General features: G+C 49.9%; 1 protein-coding gene across 1 annotated transcript in view; it reads right to left on the reverse strand.

Annotated features, from left to right (window-relative positions):
• The window catches only part of LOC144165852 (uncharacterized), a 52,113-nt gene extending 35,352 nt beyond the window's left edge, over positions 1–16,761 (reverse strand). The window contains exon 1 of the mRNA XM_077695616.1: positions 15,956–16,761. Within this exon, the coding sequence (XP_077551742.1) occupies positions 15,956–16,624 (669 nt within the window). The 5' untranslated portion in view covers positions 16,625–16,761. The remainder of the gene's footprint in view (positions 1–15,955) is intronic.
• Positions 16,762–18,902: the final 2,141 nt, after the last annotated feature.

The raw sequence follows: 18,902 nt of genomic DNA on the forward strand, positions 1-18,902 counted from the left end.
AACAATAGTCAATTACTAGAGAATATTCTTAACTGAAATGAACACGCCGGAGCAGTGGCTGGGCGAAAACAAAGGGTTTATTGCGATAGCGCTGGTTACTGTACCCTTATTCGAGAGGGCTTAAGAAGTAGCGGAGGAGAAGGAACAACGGTGATAACGGTGGCTTCGGCTGGCGGGACGTTAGGGATGCATGATCTCGTACCTCCTATCGTGAGTAACCGTCTGAAGGCTCGCGTTGTCGTTCTGGCCGACGCAATACCGGAGTTGGGGTTCTTTTGCCAGAGCGGCCAGCCCAAATGCGTTGCACGGGATGCCGCGCCGACAGCGGAGCCGATTCATGCCTCGTCCAAACCCCACCAAACCGCCCGCCGTGGACAAGCTGAAACACGCACCGCCGCAGAGGCACCTCTCCTATTACGTCGCGGCGGCTCGGCCAGATCCTGGATCGGGTGAATGACCCAACACGGGCATGTCGCTGCTCGCCTGCAGGCGAGGTCACGGAGACGGCGTGGGCGTCGCCCTGGTTTTCAGCATCTTGGCGGCGCGGCTGACTCACCGCTTCGCTACCATTCGTCGGATTTCAAACTTCAGCCAGCAAGAGCAATGAGTGGTGCGATTCAAACTTCTCGGGGCTCCAACAACCTTGCGGGGGTATAAAACCCGTCCGGATAAAGTATTGTAGGTTTTCTCCGGGGGCATTCTTCGGCGCCTCGTTTCGGAGGCACCGAATGGAGAGGTGCTGTCGCCTTTGTGCGACCGATGTAACGTTTGCTTACCCTTGTACATACTGTATATAAATGTTGCTTCAACTTTTCGTCGGCTCGACAACTTCATCGCTCTGCTCTGCGCCATGTGGATACCGGACGGAGCAAGGCAACGTCGCTACACCGGTGACTGTGCTCGGGTGGCCAGTCGCAACACTGGAGGCTGCGGTGAGAGGGCCCAGTCCCAACAGCAGTGACAGCGTCGGAATGGCTGATTCCGAACATCAGCGACGAGCTGGATCCGAGCCACACCCTTGGAGCAGCGCTTGGAAGGTCATTCCCATCGGGCTGCTCCCGGCAGCCTCGCTCCTTTCGGGGATCTAGCCTCAGTGTTGTTCCTGCTAAGGGTCCGCCGGCAGTTTTCTGGAACTCAGAGTCACCTGTTGCGTCCCCGTGGTCCTGTTCCCACTCCCGCGGCATCACCCGGTGGCGGTGGCGCTGAATGGTTTCTCCCTCAGGTCCAACGCCATTCCCCAGGAGGGCTCCTTCCGCCGATGTAATGCTGGCTCAAGGCGACGGCTCACCTCGCCCAGAGGTGTTCACCCAGACTGGATCACCGGGCCAGAATATAATAAAAGGTGGAAAGGACAACTAGCGGGGCCAGAACGGACACTGCGTTGTCCAGCCTGGAGCGAAGATCATGGCTCATTAGGCATTAGGCGTGGCTTATTAGGCTCATTAGTCGTGGCTTATTAAGGCCCCGGGTCTGCGCGGTCCTGCGTTACCTGTGCACAATACTTGACAGGCTGGTTTTCAGCGACCCTTGCTAATTTTTCTCAAAGAATACTTGGCATTTCTAACAGCCCGCTCTGCGATCCTATTGAACATTGGGTGATACGGTGCTGTTTGGACGTGTAGTATGTTAGTCAGCTTCGTAAATTAAGAAGTTCCCAACTTCTAAACTGCGGGCCTTTATCGAATACGAGATTCCGGGGCAAGCCGATTGTACTGAACCAGGTGCGCAAAGTCTTTATTGTAGCCAGCGTGGCGGAACTCTTCAGGGCTATCGCTTCTATCTATTGACTGTGTAAATACACTACAATCAGTAGCGGGACGAAGTCCATCGGCCCCGTAAGTCTATATGCTGCCTCGACCAACGCTCACGCGCTCAATGCAACAGGGGTTTTGTTGGGGGGCATAGAGGCAGCTCGGGTGCAGCTGTGGCGGGACCGAATCATGGGCTCAATGTGATTATCGATCCAGGGGTACCAAAGCAAGGGGCGAGCCTATCCGCTTCATCGAGCAAATATCTCGTTGGATATCATGCAGCAGACGCAACATTACTGCTGTGGCACTCTTAGTGAGGACCACATTATGACCCCAGTAAAACAACCCGCCACTCCTCGTTAAATCAGCCTTCCGGTTGAAGTTTGCATCGAGTCTGCTATCCAGCACCCAAATTTCTTGGCCACCCCCTGCACCCATTATTGCGCCGGTGCTAACTCGTCACCGATCGCAGTGAGAGTGGCCAGTTGCTTTGCGGACATGACGCCATCATTGAGGGTTTCCGTGAGCAAGACATACCGTCTTCAGTTTCTTCGTGCATCTCTGGCTGGGAAGCCGCTGACGTGGGGAGCCGGCTGAGGGCATCTGCTGAAACCTTGTCTTTCCCCGGTTGGTGTTTGATGAAGTAATCGTATGCAATCAGCAGCAGGGCTTATCGCTGGAATCGCGCAGCGGCCATTACCGGTACTGCCCTGTCTGAAAGACAAAGCCTCACAAGCAGCCTAGTGTCCGTCATCAATGCAAAAGTATTCCTGTACAAGTAAGGTCACGAAAGTAGAGGAAACCAACGTTTAATATGTGTGGCATAAACATACATTTCGTAAGCCTAGAACGCTGAACTAAAAATAAAAACCACGTTTCCATGATGCCTGCGTTTCTCCAAACCGGAGTAAGACGGCAAGTATTAGCAACATGCCATCTAAACACTGACGTGCACATTTTTGAGGAATCAAACCACCTTAACAAAAGGAAATGGCACTAAGTTGCCTGTTTTGTGATATGACGAAGTTCGTAAGCCTGGTGAACATACGCTTCTAAATACTTAGAGTCAACTAAAAAATAGCAATTGCCATGTCATGTTGGGAATGTACGTTATTAAGCAAACTGTTTAGCAAACTACCCCGCTTTAACTCTATTTCTAACACAAGTGGAAACTCATTTATTGCGGTGTAACAAATAAATTAATTTGACTATGAACTTCAGAGCAGTATCACTATTCCAAAATTGGTAATATAGATATTATTTCGAAAATTTTGTTAGAACAATAGCTAAAGCCCGTTTTGGCAACCGTGCGTCTGCTGCAGACCTATTTCACTTCTCTACACATGGAACTTTTTTACGAGCAAAAAGCAACGCGAACTACTCAATCCAAATAATTAAAGCTAGGAGTCTCGATACAGGAGCCTGAGAGACCAATACATATTTGTTTGTGTCGGTAAAAAGGTATAATACTACAGGGTTACACCCGGTTTCTTTTTAAAATTAGTGAAAAAGATGTTTTGCTGCAAGTTTTCTCCGCATCGCAAAAAATACCCATTATCCTACAAATGAGAATATTTGCATTGATGCATTTTGTAGATGGCGTTATGGAGCTGGTAGAAACACATAAAAAATCCGGTCTGTATTGGAAACTTCGCATCCTCTTTAATTTGCGTAATGCCATGGTGTTGCAGAAGAAGTTCCAATGTGCTGTATCTACCCCAGCGAAAAAAAATGCTTTTATCTTGCAACAAATTTTACGTGTATTCCAACCAAAGAGAAGAAGGTACCTTACTGAGTACTGCGGCGCCAGGTATTATCGCCGGAGGGCGTGTCCGGGTAGTATACGTGTGCCGGGCTGTTGACTGACCCTGGTTTGAGGCGTGGGTTCATATGTGCTCCGCTAAGGTAAAACACAATGTTCTTCATTGTTACTGGTGGTTTTTTCGGCCAAGTAGACTTTATAAACCACAAGCGGTCGAGGATGGTGCCACTATCCTTATGATATTTTGTTGTACTTTTTCTGTTTTCTCGACAACCTTCATTCATTGGTTTTGCAGGTTTTAAGTTTGTTTAAATGGGACGGCCATTAATATATTTTTTTTGGTAGGTGGACGGTTTTAGAAACGCTGTAGCTCTGTGGAATTGAAAATTTCCATGTTTCCGCGAATCGTGAAGACGACAAGAAAAACAGCTCCTTGTGACCCACAGGCTCACCTGACAGCTCGCGCGTGGGGGCTCGGCCCTCGCGCAGTTCAGCATCGAACGCTCAACCATGGCGACACGCAAAATAAATCACGGCTCTCTTTATTTCGTTTACAAAAATTTATTTATAGCTCTACCACCCAACAGTTCTTTCGTGGCGTTCGGGAAAACAAACTCACAACGCTGCGGAGGCGGAAGCGGGGGGGGGGGGGTGACGCAGGGAGCGGGGGTCGGTGAGTTTCATTTGCGGACCACGCTGCAAATGGCGCGGAAAATTCCCCCAGCGTTCCCTGCGTGGAATTGCCTGCTCACAGGTGGCGGCGTCGGCACAACGGCTGTGTCGTCAGCTTTAGCGACGATTGTCTTGGGCCTGTTTTGCCGCAGCTTCGCGAAAGCGAAAGCGAAAGTTAGAGTGAGTGCGAAAGCGAAACCAGTGCGAAAGGGAGAGTTGAGAGCTGTCTGTTTTTTGGGGGCGAAAACCGATTAGGAGGCACGCATGCCGACCGCTATGTTGGCCTTGAAGTCAGCTGCGCGCGAGATTACGGGCGTCAGTCGTGCGAGGCTTGTATATGACCGGGGGAAGAGAACTCGTTTCAAATGACGAGAACAGCGCAGGGGCAGATGAGCCGCTTCGAAATGAGGATTTTGGAACGCGTGGACAGTCCGCGAGTAGCGACCAGCGCATGAGATTCGCGAGTTCGCAAGCGGTGAAGCTCTCGCAGAAACCTGACTCTTCCCCAGCGAGCAAAGTTAACTTTACGTGGCTTGCCAATCCGGCAAGCTACTCGTGCGGAGTTTCTCTGCATCACCATCGACTATAAATTATTCTGGAGGCAGGCCGTAGGTTATCTAGTCACGTCCATGGTTTCCCGCCTGAATGCGCTTCGACGAATTGGTGGATCTAACTGGGGGAGACACCTATCATCTATGCTTAGGCTTCAATCGGCGCTCATCTTGAATCGGGTTCTTTACAAACAACCTGTCTTGTCTCCCTCGAAGTCCCAGTATGTTCGTCTGGACGCGCTACACCAACAGGCCGTTAAGATATCCCCAGGAGTTCCCCAGGCGGCGGCAAACAAAAAAGTCCTGAAAGAGTCCCATTTTCCACCTCTTCGCTTGCTGGCGTCTCAGCGGTTGCTCTTCCAGCTTTTCCGGCTTGGAGAGTCCGCAGCCGGAAAGGCCTTGCTCAGGCGTCTCCGCCTAAGGGTAGAATCTCGCATACACGCGGCGCTCAACACTCTCAGCATTCTGTACCCACAACAGCAGAAGAACCAACATCGGTTGGATTCACCGTGGTGTTCCAACACTTCGGAGTGTCTTCTCACCATCCCGGGCATCCGCTCGAAGAGATATACACCAGTGGCGGAAGAGAGAATGCTAGTACTTGAGCACTTGGACCGGTCGCACAGAGATTGTGTTCATGTGTTTACGGACGGATCTGTCGACAGAGAAGCAGATACCAGCGCACAGGCATTTGTGATTCCCGCATGAACGTTTCCTGGGCAGCTCGCATTGACCAGTTGACGTCATCAATAACGGCAGAGTGCATAGCGATGGAGGCGGCCTTGAAAAAGATCAAATCGCTTCGGGTGCAGCATGCGGTAATTATCACGGATTCCAAGTCGGCCTTACAACTCTTGCATCCTGGATTTCCCGCAGATAAAACTTGCCAACGCTCCCTGCGTCTTCTGCCGCTGATAAAGGAAAACGGATTTAGCGTTCGCTGCTAGTGGGTACCTTCCCACGTAGGAGTCCTTGGAAACGAAGCTGCGGACCAGATGGCTCGGGAAGCGAAATCGTGCACTCGTTTTTTTGAAGGTGGCCCCAGATGAACGGCGCATTTTAAAAGCAATCATACAAGATCATTTCCGCTCTCTTTGGCAACCGCAACAAACTCAGCGTGGACACCGGCGCGGCTTCATAAGCTGAAAATTATATCTTCACCCCTGTGCGGAACGTGTGGGGCTACAGGCGACATTGGTCATTTTATTATGGACTGCCGAGAGCATGCGGAGAAGCGGTTAGCTTTGTTTAAAGAACTGAAAGGAAAACCGCCCCGTATGCCTCTTTGCACGATTTAATTTTTCCGGAAGGCCATTGGATATCGAGGAGGGACATCTTTCATTTGATCCTGCAACTTTTAAGGGTTGCAAGCCTCAGCGAATCTTGGTGAATTCCCGGGCATAGCGGTAAGAGGTGCTGATCGGGTGAGCAATTGCCGGCATACCACGCAAGGCTAGGTTCACCCGTGAATAAACATCACCACCACCACCACCCAAACGCAAAAAGGTGCCGAAAGGCGTAGGCCGAACTACGAGGCAACGAAGAACTCGTGGTGGCGTAGTCGCGCCGCCAGCGGCTGAAGCGGGTTGAGTGAAACCCTTCGGCGGAGAAACGCAACCGGGCGACACGAAGAGTACGTTGGCCCCGGTGTCTGATCAGCTGTTGCGCGAAAACGAGTTCAAGGTCGAAGCGCTGTCGATAGAGAAATCCAGTAAGGTCGTAGCGACTGACGTTAACTGAGAGAGTACCGCCGTCTCGGAGAGCAAAGGGGTACCTCAACAAGAAAACGCACTTGCTGAGACGTCCGACAGAGGGCCGTACATGTCCGTTCATAGCATTCATGTGTCGGCTTTGGGTTCGGCGATCTCGGCAGAATGCTCAGAATTAGAGGCCTTGGAAACTGCTTCCAAACGGAGCGCACACAGTGCTCGCGGTAACCAGGTTTCGCAAAAGAGATCGGGGAGGCTAGCCAGACGAAGCCGAATGAGCCCCGCGAAAGAGGCGTTCCTTCGGGTGGGAGCTCTAACTGGGGCGAGGTTGTGGCATAGCCTGTGAGCGGGACACGAAAGACGCGCGAGCAATGAAGCCCGTGTGGCGAGAGTACCGAACGCTCTGGCAGTAGCTTAGTGGAGCCGCCGACGGCCGAAGCTGGTTGCGTTATCCCCATCGGCGAACAAAATAAGCTGGTCGCGCCGTGCGAGGCGAACTCGACATTGTCCCCAGTCCTTGATAGTGGCATGCAATCCAGGTAGTGCATAGTTCTAACTTTCATCTGTATTCTAACCAAGTGAAGCTAATGCACTCAATATTAAAGCAAATATTGCGAGCCCTCTGCTTCCTTCTCGTTTTCCTGGCTCGCTTTTCTGTTCTAGAATACCAGTGCGGTCGCTTCGCGTTTGCCCTGGGACGCTCCGTCTTCCAGCCCTGACCTCTCAACAACGAACGGCAGCCGTTGGTCCCGACTTCTCTGATCGCTCGCCTGAAGTATTGGAGAAGTCAGGCTATACATCGGAGAGCGCTCCTGAAGCTTCATCTCTAGCGTCATCAACTCAAGCTGTATTTCGGCAGCTCTCTCCGTTGCTGCCTTTCGGCTTCCTCCCTCCGTTTCTACCTTTAGGCTTTCTCCCTCCCTTCCTGCCTTTCCGCTTCCTGCGTCCGCTTCTGCCATTCTGCAGCTTCTCGGTCACGTCGCTCTTTTCTTTCAGCTTCATCGCGCGCACGGCGCTTTTACTTTTCGGCTTCCTCGCGCGAACGGCGCTGTTTGATTTCAGCCCTGGCCTCATTGTCTTCTTCAGCAGTTACGTTCTCGTTCCGCATTATCTCAAAGATCGCATGCTTTCATTTCGCACGGCCTAGGTCAAGGCCCAGCTCCTCGCAAATTTTGATTACTTCCTTCACTGTAAGGTCCTCCATCGTTTGCAGTGGTCTCGTCCTGCTTGCACAAGTTAGAATTCCCTTGCCGTTCCTATACAATCGAGCTACTAGTAAAGCACGAGCAACTATTTCTTTACGCTACTTTGTTTACACTCTCGGCACTACCTCTGGTTTCAACAAACTTTCTCCAGTCTTTAATTAATCAAAGCTTTCACAGTGATTCACACAGCCCTGATCTAAACTACCATAACCTGTGCTAGATAAGTCTAGTGAACCGAGAGAAAACGTTGAGCGCTTACAACACTAGGTAGTAGCCTTTGCCTGTTGATCTCATCGTTGCTACCACTTTTGGGAATGACCTTCCCAACGCCGGTACCAATGTTGTGATTCGCACCCAGCTTGTCGCCAATGTTGGGAATCAGCCATCCCGACGCGGTCACCACTCGTGGGACTGGGCCCACTCACCGCAGCCACCACTATTGCGACTGGCCATCCGAGCGCAGCCACCGGTGTCGTGTCGCTGCCTTGCTCCGTCCGCTATCGACACAGCGCAGAGCAGAGTGGTGAAGTTATCGAGCCGACGAAAAGTAGAAGTAACATTTATATACAGTATGTGCAAGGGTAAGCAAACGTTACATGACTCGCACAAAGTCGACAGCACATCTCCAACTCATGAGATTTGCTAGTAGCGCTTTGTCCCGTGTACTCACTTGTCCTTGTTACTGTAGCGCTTATCCCACCTGGAACATGTACCAACACGCCCAGCTCGCAGTTCTTCTGAATGTCATCTCTAGTACAAAGGGCCTTTCTCCGTGTGTCAACAACACCTTCTTCTCTAACCCCGCCACCATCACTACGTTGATTGCCATCTACATCTGCAAGATCCGGGTAGCATCGTGGTACAATCGAGCCTCGCTTTGCCCTCCTGAGGTGCAGGCTTTGTGCGGGCTTTTCGCTCCCACACGTGGAAACAGTAGGCGGATATGCCAAAAGCTGGCCTCGGAGTGGGGCTTTCACGTTCGATTCCTCAAGGATCGCCTGCGTGTGGCCTGCCACGGACAAGGTGGGAACGGCTACCGCTGCTTCCAGGAATGGACAAGGATATCGGAGAGTGCTACGGAAACCTTGTGGAACCAGGTACGACCGAATTTACCGAAGAAGAAGAGACAAAGGAAAAAGGATGGCACAGTATTGGTCCTAGGGGATCTTCAGCTGCCAGACGGACATAGGGACCTTCTGCAACGTGGACCCAAGTTCTGCGTCGAACCTGTTTTGATGCCCGCCGAAAAGGTAGAGCTGTCCAGGAGGGTGGCCCGCCAAGTGAAGGAGGAAGAAAAACCAAGGTGTGTTACGGAATGCGTTAAGGTGTTTGCCTCTCGTAATGTAAGACAAACGGTAACCGGTAGTTTCGGGCCATTGATAAGGTTTCTGGCAAACAGTGGCTCTCGTGTGGCAGTTTCCGATAAGGAGGGTTTTTTTGTTGTTTTGCCAGAAGGAATGTTCGTTGAGAAGGCTAAGAGCGCCATCAAGAAGAATTTTCGTGAGGTAAAGGAAAAGGCCACTGTCGTTAAGCGGCGCGCGGTGAAATTGCTTGGCGATTTGAATTTGGGCCGGTTGTCCTCTGCAGTTAAAAGTGAGAAAGGCCTGACGTTAGAAGCGTTCTTCACCGTAAAAACCCATAAGCCCGAGTACCCGTTCCGCACAATTGTCTCGGAAAAGGGTTCATGGCCGCACATTGTTTCGGGTTATCTGCAGAGGCATTTAGATTCGCTTCGCCTGTCGGATCCGTTTCTGGTTCGCAATTCCACCGATGTTGTAGATTACCTGCGAACCGATGGTGTGAGGGTTTCTGATGCCTTCAGTGTAGATGTTGTTGACCTGTACTATTCCATTCCGCATGCACCTTTGCTACAAAGTGTGAAAGAGTGCATCACCAATGATAATGACGAAGTTGCGTTCCGTAATGCTTGTGGGATTTCTGTCGAAGGTTTCCTAGAGTTGCTTGCGCTATACCTAAGATCGACACTGGTCGCGTGGGGAGGGAAAATATACGTACAGAAAGCAGGCATTTGCATTGGTTCTCGTGTTGCCCCAGTCCTTTGCAATATTTTTCTGAGCAAAGTTGACAGAACAATTGAAACTGAACTGGAGGGCATGAATCTGAAGTTGTTTAGGTTTGTTGACGATTATCTTGTTTTGCTCAGAAACACCGCGGTTACAAATACGCTCATAGATGTCATGAAGATTTTCAAGAAAAAAGGGCTTGGCCTTGAGTACACGTTCGAGGTAACAAAGCAACGCGAGCTTCAATTTTTAGACATCTTGATTAGGTTTTTCCCCACCCACACTTGCTGGATGTACCACCCTAGGTCCACCAAGAGTTTGATAAGCTACGAATCGGCCCATTCAAAGCTAGTAAAAAATGGCGTCGCCATTTCCTGCATCAGATCTGCGTTAACAAAATCCTGCGAACATTTGGTGGAACAAAGTGTCGCCGCTCAGGTAGACCGGTTAAGAGCGGCCGGGTTTCCAGATGAGTGTGTTCTGTTGGCGTGCGAGAGGAATCGCCGAGAGGTTAAAAGGCCAGGGAGCACCGATCAGAGCAGGGCAAAAGAAGCGGATTCCAGCAAAGAGAAGATAGCGGTGATTCCGTACCTTCATGGCACGTCTAATCGCCTAAAGAAGATAGCGTCGAGATATGGGGTGCGCGTGGTGTTTTCAGCTAAAAACAAACTGGCGAAAATTTGCCCAGCGGTGCAAAGGGTGGCAGAAAAGAAACCAACAAGGAAGAAGGGTTGTGGTAGGAAACACGGCACAAAGTTTTTGGAGTGCAAAAAAGACGTAGTATACAGTATTCCATTAACGTGTGGAAAGAAATACGTAGGGCAGACCGGCCGATGCCTGAACGTACGCCTTCGCGAACATCAGAACTCGTTAAAAGGGTCACCGTATTCACATTTAGCCGTTCATTGCAAAGACTGCAAATGCCACCCAAAACTGCGAGATACGATAATTGTTGATAAACACAAAACACGGCTGACAAGAGAAATAATAGAAGCTTTCCGTATAAAGAAGGAAGGGAATGTATGTGTCAGCCAACCATCGGTCCTGCTGTCTGACACTGAGTATGCCTTTTTAAATCAGGGTTGATAAAGTGTGTGGCGCCTTTCGGGTCAGCACACGTGCGGTGTGAATATCTATAAAATGTTTGGTTGTCGGTGCGCCTTGATCTTTTCAGATGGTAGATTGTGAAATTTGAAGTGATGACTGTGGCGTTTATTCTTTGTATATATGTATGTTTTGCAGTAATAAAATCTTCATTCAAACCAGCACATCTCCACTCGGTGCCTCTGAAAAGTGCCGCCGAAGAATGCCACCGCAGAATGCCAACGATAGGTGCCTCCGGGCTTGTCTTCTACCCCCGGAAGTCCGCTCTCGCCCCGAGAAATTCGAAGCGCTCCAATCAGGCACTCGCTGGCCGATGTTTGAAATCCGACGATTGGAGGTGAGGGGGCTGCGTCAGCCGAGCCGCCATGATGGCGAAAGGGAGGGCGACACCCACGCTGTCTCCGCGATGCCGCCTCGAGGCGGTTGGTGGCCTGTCGGTTGCCGGTCGCTCACCCCATGCACCATTCGGCAGCGCCGACGCGGCGCAAAAAAAAGAGGCGTCTCTGCAGCACTCAAAGTCTGGGCCCGTCGGCAGCGGTTGGTTTAGTCCGGTTTGCACGAGGCGTGAATCGGCCCCGCTGTTGGCGCGCAACCCCGTGCAATGAATTTGGGGCCCGGCGCTCTAGCACAATAGCGTCAACTGCGCGCTGCCATCGCACAGCTTGTTTAACTTGTTCTGCAGCCCCTCCAGGGTAACCCGCACCCGACGGAATTAAGTGGCCATACGGCAAACATACGTTGATTCGTTTGGGCTTTAAGGGGTATTACAACAGGCGAAAGTAGCAACTGGTCCTTATAAATAGCGATTCTAAAGTTGCCTCAGCTTTCTCAGAATTCTCAATCTTACTAAACAAACTAGTCCAAATCTGTATAAATCGGAATCACTAACCTTACATGCCGAATTGTTTCCGTGTCTGTGCTTGTTTCGCGCGGAGGTGTAGCCCTAAGCTAGCACATCAGGATGGCTAGGTTATGCTGTCTCACCCTTTGAAAGACGCTCCCCTCCGTTTTCTTGCTCCCGACTCACGGCCTGGCTGGAGCGGCGGCGTCCGCCGCTCTAGCCCGGCCATGGCAGACGCTGCGGCTGCGTGCGGGATGCCGCCCCCGCAAAATCGAGGTAACGGCTTGCGGAATCTCCGGTTTCCCTCTTTGTAGAGCCACGTTGTGTGAAATCAAGGGATGTCGCATGGGCAATTTTTGTGGGTGTCGTTTCAAGCTTTGCTCTCCAACCACCTTCACAGCGTGGATTAGAACCATTCTTTTTTCCACGACGAATTTTATTTGTCTGTTCCCACTACACCTTTGATATACAGCCCACTTATCCACTTATTTCACCGGATCAAACCCATAATTTAAAAAAAAATTCAGTATTTTTAAGTAATTCCATCTGGTTAGCAATATAATCTACATCTCGAGAAGACGTTCGTCGCGTGCCCTCACAAACACCTAATTCAAACTAATATTTTGCCTTCGCATTATCTGGATTATTTTCGACAGTAAGTGCTCTAAACAATGTGTATTAATTGATGATAACCGGAACTTTGTTAGGACATTAGGAAAAATTGCGAGGGGACGATTTTTCACGTTTAGGAAATAAAGACTTTACTAAGGTCCTGACGACAAATCACCATGTGAATTACCTGATATATTTAAGAATAGAAGCTGCAAGCCTCTATACCTTAATTGTGGCAAAACTACCAGAACTAGGTGCGATTTTTTTTAAAAACTCGCCTAAAATCTAACCACCTAGGTGTGATATTTCTCTACACCAAGACCAATTCTCAGATGTCTATGAAGCATTAGACCCCACTGTGGTAAAATGAAATTGTGAAAGTGACTAACTGTGCAGTTGGGTTGAATGGTACGGAAGAAAGAACGGTGAGGAAAAAATTATCGTGTCTTTAGGATCAGCTATTTGTCCTGTTGAACCAAGACAGCCAGGGTAGGGTCTCATTAGGTTAAAATATCATATTGTTACGGTGACGCTCAGGCACTGAGCGGTGAGCTGAGGGTTTATTTAAAAAACCTGGGTGAGGACCGTCGCTGAGCGTTGTGTCCGAGCCCTGGATACGCGAACCAGCACCTCGTTCTTCTCTTCGTCGCCCCGCCGTTTTTGCCGGCGGGATTGGCCTGTGACATAGTCAATGCCATCTACTGTGCACAAAATTCAACAAGTTATGTAGCGTTACATTTCCCCCCTCCGCAGACGAAACCCGCCGGGTGAGTCACTCAGTAGCACGAGGGTGATAAGTCTTTAGCCGCGCGACGTGCACAAGTAGTGTCTTGCTGGACCGGCGACCATGTGTTGTGAGACGCGAAATGACGTAGGTCACGTCGCTTACACGGTCGAGAATAACGAATGGGCCAGTGTAACGCGACAAAAACTTGCTACACAGTCCGCGTTTCCTAAAGGGAGTCCATAACCACACCAAATCACCTTTACAGAATGATACACTGCGGTGGCGAACGTCGTATCTCTGTTTAGACCGGGACTGTGATGCAAGGGTGCGCAGGCGAGCTAATTGGCGGGACTCTTCGGCCAGGCACAGAGTCTTGGCAACTGACTCCTCGTCGTGCAACGAGAATGGCAGGATAGTGTCCAGAGGAGTACGAGGATTGCGTGCGTAGACGAGGTAGAAGGGACTGTAGCCGGTTGTTTCGTGCTTGGCCGTGTTGTATGCGTAAGTTATGAAAGGCAATACTTCATCCCAGTTTTTGTGGTCTGATGCCACGTACATTGAAATCATGTTGAGAAGTGTTCGATTTGTGCGTTCAACAAGTCCGTTGGTCTGCGGATGATATGGTGTAGCATGACGAAACTGTGAGGTGCAAAGGCGAAGTAGCTCCTCTACAACATCCGCAATAAATTGGCGGCCACGATCACTAATAAGTGAGCTCTGCAAAGTTTGGTACAAACCGACGAAAGTAGGAGCATAGCCCCAGGAAACTTCGTAGGTCGCGCACAGACTTTGGCTGCTTAAACTGACTCACGGCTTCAATCTTTTGTGGATCAGGTCTAACGCCATCTTTGTCGACTAGATGCCCCAACACTAAGGTCTGGCGCTCGCCGAAACGGCATTTTTTTGAATTTAGCACAAGGCCGGCTTTTTCCAGGCAGTTCAGGACCATGTCAAGGCGGGTGTTGTGCTCTTGAAAAGTGCGTCCAAAAATTACTACGTCGTCGAGGTAGCACAGACAAATCTCCCACTTTAAACCGCGCAAAATTGTGTCCATGAACGTTTTAAATGTAGCTGTGGCGTTACAAAGGCCAAACGGCATGACGTTAAACTCAAATAGCCCGTCAGGAGTCACAAAAGCCGTCTTCTCTTTGTGGGCCGGATCCATCGGAATTTGCCAGTAACCAGATCTTAAGTCAACTGACGAAAAGTAGGAGGCTGAGTGCAGACAGTCAATGACATCATCTATGCGAGGAAGAGGGTACACGTCCTTCTTTGTAATTGCGTTCAGGCGTCTGTAGTCAACACAGAATCGCCAGGAACCATCCTTCTTCTTCACCAGGATTACCGGCGCTGCCCAAGGGCTAGCTGATTCCTGTACCACTCCCTTCCGTAGCATCTCGTTGACCTTGTCTGCGATGACCTTCCTCTCGCCAGGAGAAACCCGATAGGGTTTTTGCCGGAGCGGGCGGGCGGTTCCGGTGTCTATGCTGTGCCGCGTTCGAGAAGGCGGGATTTCGGTCTTGTTGCCGGGGCTGGTGGAAAAGTCAAACACTGTCGCATGCCTTGAAAGGACATGGGCTAACGCCTCCCTCTCGGCAGAAGGAAGACCTTTGTTTATCATCTTCAAAAGCTGCTCGTCACGCGTAGCGCAGTCACCCTTCGAATCGCAAGTTTCGTCACTCACTGTTGCAAGGGGTACTCTGGTATCCTTTTCAAATAGCGCAAGCTTCATCCCTAGCGGCAGAACGGTACTAGCTGCTGAGCAGTTAACTGTGCATATGGAACTGCGCCCACCGTGTACGGAAATCAAACAGTGCGGCAACAAAACATCCTTCTTGACGCAGTTTGGTAGAATGGGCTCAACAATTGCACAAAAGGAAGGCTCCACAGCACCGCAGGCCATGACAGGTTCAAAGGACGCCGATCGGGGAGGTAGAACCATGTCTTCCGAAACAACCAAAGCGTGTTCGCTCGAACGTGAAGGTTCTTCGGCAAGTGCAGAGTAAAGAACACTGCTTACACAGAGTTCGCCAGTCGCACAATCTAACTTAGCACCACATTCTTGCAAGAAGTCAATACCGAGAATAACTTCGTGTGTAGACTTCTGAAGTACCGCAAATTCTGCTTTGAAGCTTTTGCCCCCTAATGACACATCCACTGTACAAGTACCAAGGGGCCACAGCGGTTCACCACCAACGCCTCGAAATGTGGCACTTCGATCCCAGCTGAACATTACTTTAGTCCCAAGGCTGTCTTTAAATGCCTTACTCATCACAGAAACTGTTGCCCCAGTGTCAACCAAAGCCATCGTTGGCACACCATCAATTAAAACTTCAATCTTATTTTTGACCATGTAAACGGGCAGAGGTATATTTCGTAAAGGCTGTCCGGCGACCTCACCTCCATCGGCCGCGCCGGCTAGTTTCCCGGCGGTGGCGACATTGGACGGCGCCGAGGTGATGGAGAATGGCGCTGGCGTAGAGGCGGTGGAGTCAAACTTCTGTCCGAAGCGGGGGAGCCATTGCGTGGACCGGTCGGCTGGTCGTTACGTGTTGACGACAGTGGTGGATACCATCGAGTGCCAGGGTTGAAGTTATTGGGCCGAGGAAACGTGAACGTGGGATCGTCGTTGGGTCCTTGGCGCCGACGGCGACAAAACCGCGAAATATGGCCGACTAGTCCACATCGATAGCACGTGGGTGGTTCGCGACGAGGATACTGCTGACCAGGCGAGAATGGCCTTCTTGGAAAACTCGAGCGATGGTGCTCTTCTGGGTAGTAGGCGCCCTGTGTACGATGGGAATTACGACGAAAATCTTTCTGTTGCTGGTAGTGGGGCGCCATAGTGTACACGCCCCTTCGCTGGTAGTCGTCCATGTCAGCAACGTTGACCGACGGTCGTGAGGAGCCAAAATGTGTTGTTGAATAGCAACAAGTAGGTGAAGCATCGCGGAGGAAGCTTCCGTCGCGAGAGGAGGGTGTCCAGCAACGAGTTACGTCTCCATGCCGCAGGAGCTCCTCGCGAACGATTTGTCGGATAGTCGCAGAAAGGTCGGCAAACGAGCTGGCATCCACGCTGGCCACCGTTGTGACGTTGGCCAGTCGGCCAAACTTGGGCGTAATCCGACGCGCCTTCAAAGTTTCAAACGTACGGCAGTGGCGAATCACATCGGTGACCGTATTCAAGTTGTCCTTGCCGATAAGGAAATTATATACGTCTTCTGCGATCCCCTTGAGGACATGCCCAACTCTGTCATCTTCTGGCATGCTGGCGTCAACGATCCGGCACAGCTTGAGGATTTCCTCAATGTAAGTTGTACATGTTTCCCCGGGCACTTGCGCTCTCTGGAGAAGCGTCTGCTCGGCCCTCTTCTTCTTCGCTATCGAGTCACCAAATTGCTTCCTAATTTCTTCAACAAACCGTTCCCATGTGGTCAACGCTGCCTCGTGGTTTTCAAACCACGTCATTGCTGTCTCGTCCAAGTAGATTTCGGCGTTCGCGCGTCGGGCCACAGCGTCCCAGCGGTTATATTTACTCACTCTTTCATAATGAGCGAGCCATTCATCCACGTCTTCTCCGGCCTTCCCTGAAAATGACCGGGGTTCCCGATGGGGCTGCCAGCTGCCCGTCGGTGGTGTCTGGGAACTGCCTGCAGGCGGAGCCATCGTTTCTTGGATGGGCGGGAGGCCAGCAACGCGACGGCTTCGGCGCAGATCCAGGGACTCTGTTGTCCGCGGCGTCGTACCCCGCACCTCTCACCAAAAACTGTTACGGTGACGCTCAGGCACTGAGGGGTGAGCTGAGGGTTTATTTAAAAAACCTGGGTGAGGACCGTCGCTGAGCGTTGTGTCCGAGCCCTGGATACGCGAACCAGCACCTCGTTCTTCTCTTCGTCGCCCCGCCGTTTTTGCCGGCGGGATTGGCCTGTGACATAGTCAATGCCATCTACTGTGCACAAAATTCAACAAGTTATGTAGCGTTACAATATTTATTCCAATTCTGCGAAATGGTGTTTTCCTTATTTGCGGTTACCACACAGGGAAGTATCAGCCAAAGCCTAAAAGAATTGCTGCTCCTGCGAGAGGTATGACTGGACGCAGAAATACCACTGCACAACACGGTCTATTAAGTAATAACCCGGTTTAGAGAAATGACCATGTTCACAATTGTTGTTCGTGAACTTTCGTACAACACAGACATATAAACAATACACGCTGTTGGCGCCGAGTGATAACGGTCGTGAATGTCTTGGTATTTATTTTAAAAAATGGTGAAAGGGGCTGAATTCGCAACTTGACCCCTTTTCGCAGTTCCATTCAAAAATCTTGTTTGGGATAGCATGGACAAGGTTCAACACACTATAGACGAATTAGGTCGCTTGAATCTAACTGAAATGTTGAGGCGCGCCTTGGATATCTGACTTACTACTAGGTATAAAAATATACAGCGTACATACATACTCTCTTTCTTAAAGCTGGTTTCTTTATTATGGTATTATCTGTACTGCTTTAAAACACCCTATTGTAACTCGGCCTATGCTTCGTTTCCTTGCTCAACTCCGCGGCGTTAATCTTTGCTTTCAATGATAAATTGCTGATCTCGCTTCACTTCCCCGCACTTTCACCCCGTTCCATCGTCTGCGCCTTATATCCCTTGCAGGGTGTGACCCCATAGTACGCATTACGAAAGGAAGTGCGGTCGTTGTGCGGAAAACTGGTAAAAAGGTGCCCTTGTGTGTATGGTGTATGCCCTTGCTTGTATATAATTGTGACTGTGCAGTACCATATTTGTGCCTATTTACTAAACGCACCTCAGCATAAATGACATCACTCTCCGTAACGTTTCAAACAGCACTTCCGACATTACCGGCCACGTGCGAGGAGTAAAAACGTCGAGGTCAACACGGAGACCCACTTGGCAATCGTAACCTTTGCCTGCTTCTTCCCACCGTCTTAACCCACAATTTGTTCTCATTGAGCACATCAGTCATAGGGATCAAGCAAAAAACAATTACAGTCACCCTTGTTTGGATGATGTAATTCCTTGTACTGGGAGGCTGGAAGAAGAACACAAAAGTACACCTTCCAGCGATAACATTTACCGTTTTTATTTCCATACCGAATTTTGCGACTTTTATGTGTTTCTGTTACAACGAGCAGAAAAACCACTGTTTTTGCTCTTTTTGGAAGAATGAACTCCCTAAACCTCCTTGGTGCTGCGAAACAATATTCCTTTTTATTTTGTTTACAAAAAATAAACGGTGTACGGAATACGACCACTACTCAGATTAGGGATTTTATTGATTTTAAATTACAATATCCCACCAACTGCCTTCCTATTGTTAGTCCTAACTGTTGAACGATCAAGACAAGTATTACTCATTGTTGCTGTTGCTCAAAGTTTTTTCTAATGTCCAATAATCATACCTCAGATAACTCTGTTAGGTAATCCGCCTAGCTCAAGGAGGACTACCCAAGCTATGTGAACAATGTCGCCCGCATTAGGTAGCTGAAAATGGAATAACTCAAGGAGGCTGCACACATAACACCATTGTGGCATAAAGCTTGCAAGGCGTCCGAATATAAATGGTTGATCCAACTGCTGATTCCGACAGTGTTTACTTCATTGGCATTTAATAATTGTATTTAAGAGAAAGCACTTGGTAATCAGGGCCAACCGGGCTAGTAAATGGGACGAGTAAGCGATCCTCCTTTCGGAGTAGGTAAAAATACCCTTGCGTGGTGGTAATGGTGCCTTTTATTACGTTTACCAGCGCGAAAAAGCAACAATGAAATAAAGCATAGCCGCTCGAACTTAATCCCTCACATTTCAACTTGTTACTCGTAAAACACGGAATGGAAACATTGGCAGGTATACGTTAAATAAAAAACTCTGGAGATTCCTTTACTTCCAAATGCGAAAATTGTGCGCAGCGCGAAGTGC

This window comes from Haemaphysalis longicornis, unplaced genomic scaffold (assembly GCF_048455015.1).
Source record: "Haemaphysalis longicornis isolate Haplotype H1 unplaced genomic scaffold, Haemaphysalis longicornis Haplotype H1 scaffold_15, whole genome shotgun sequence".
NCBI lineage: Eukaryota > Metazoa > Arthropoda > Arachnida > Ixodida > Ixodidae > Haemaphysalis > Haemaphysalis longicornis.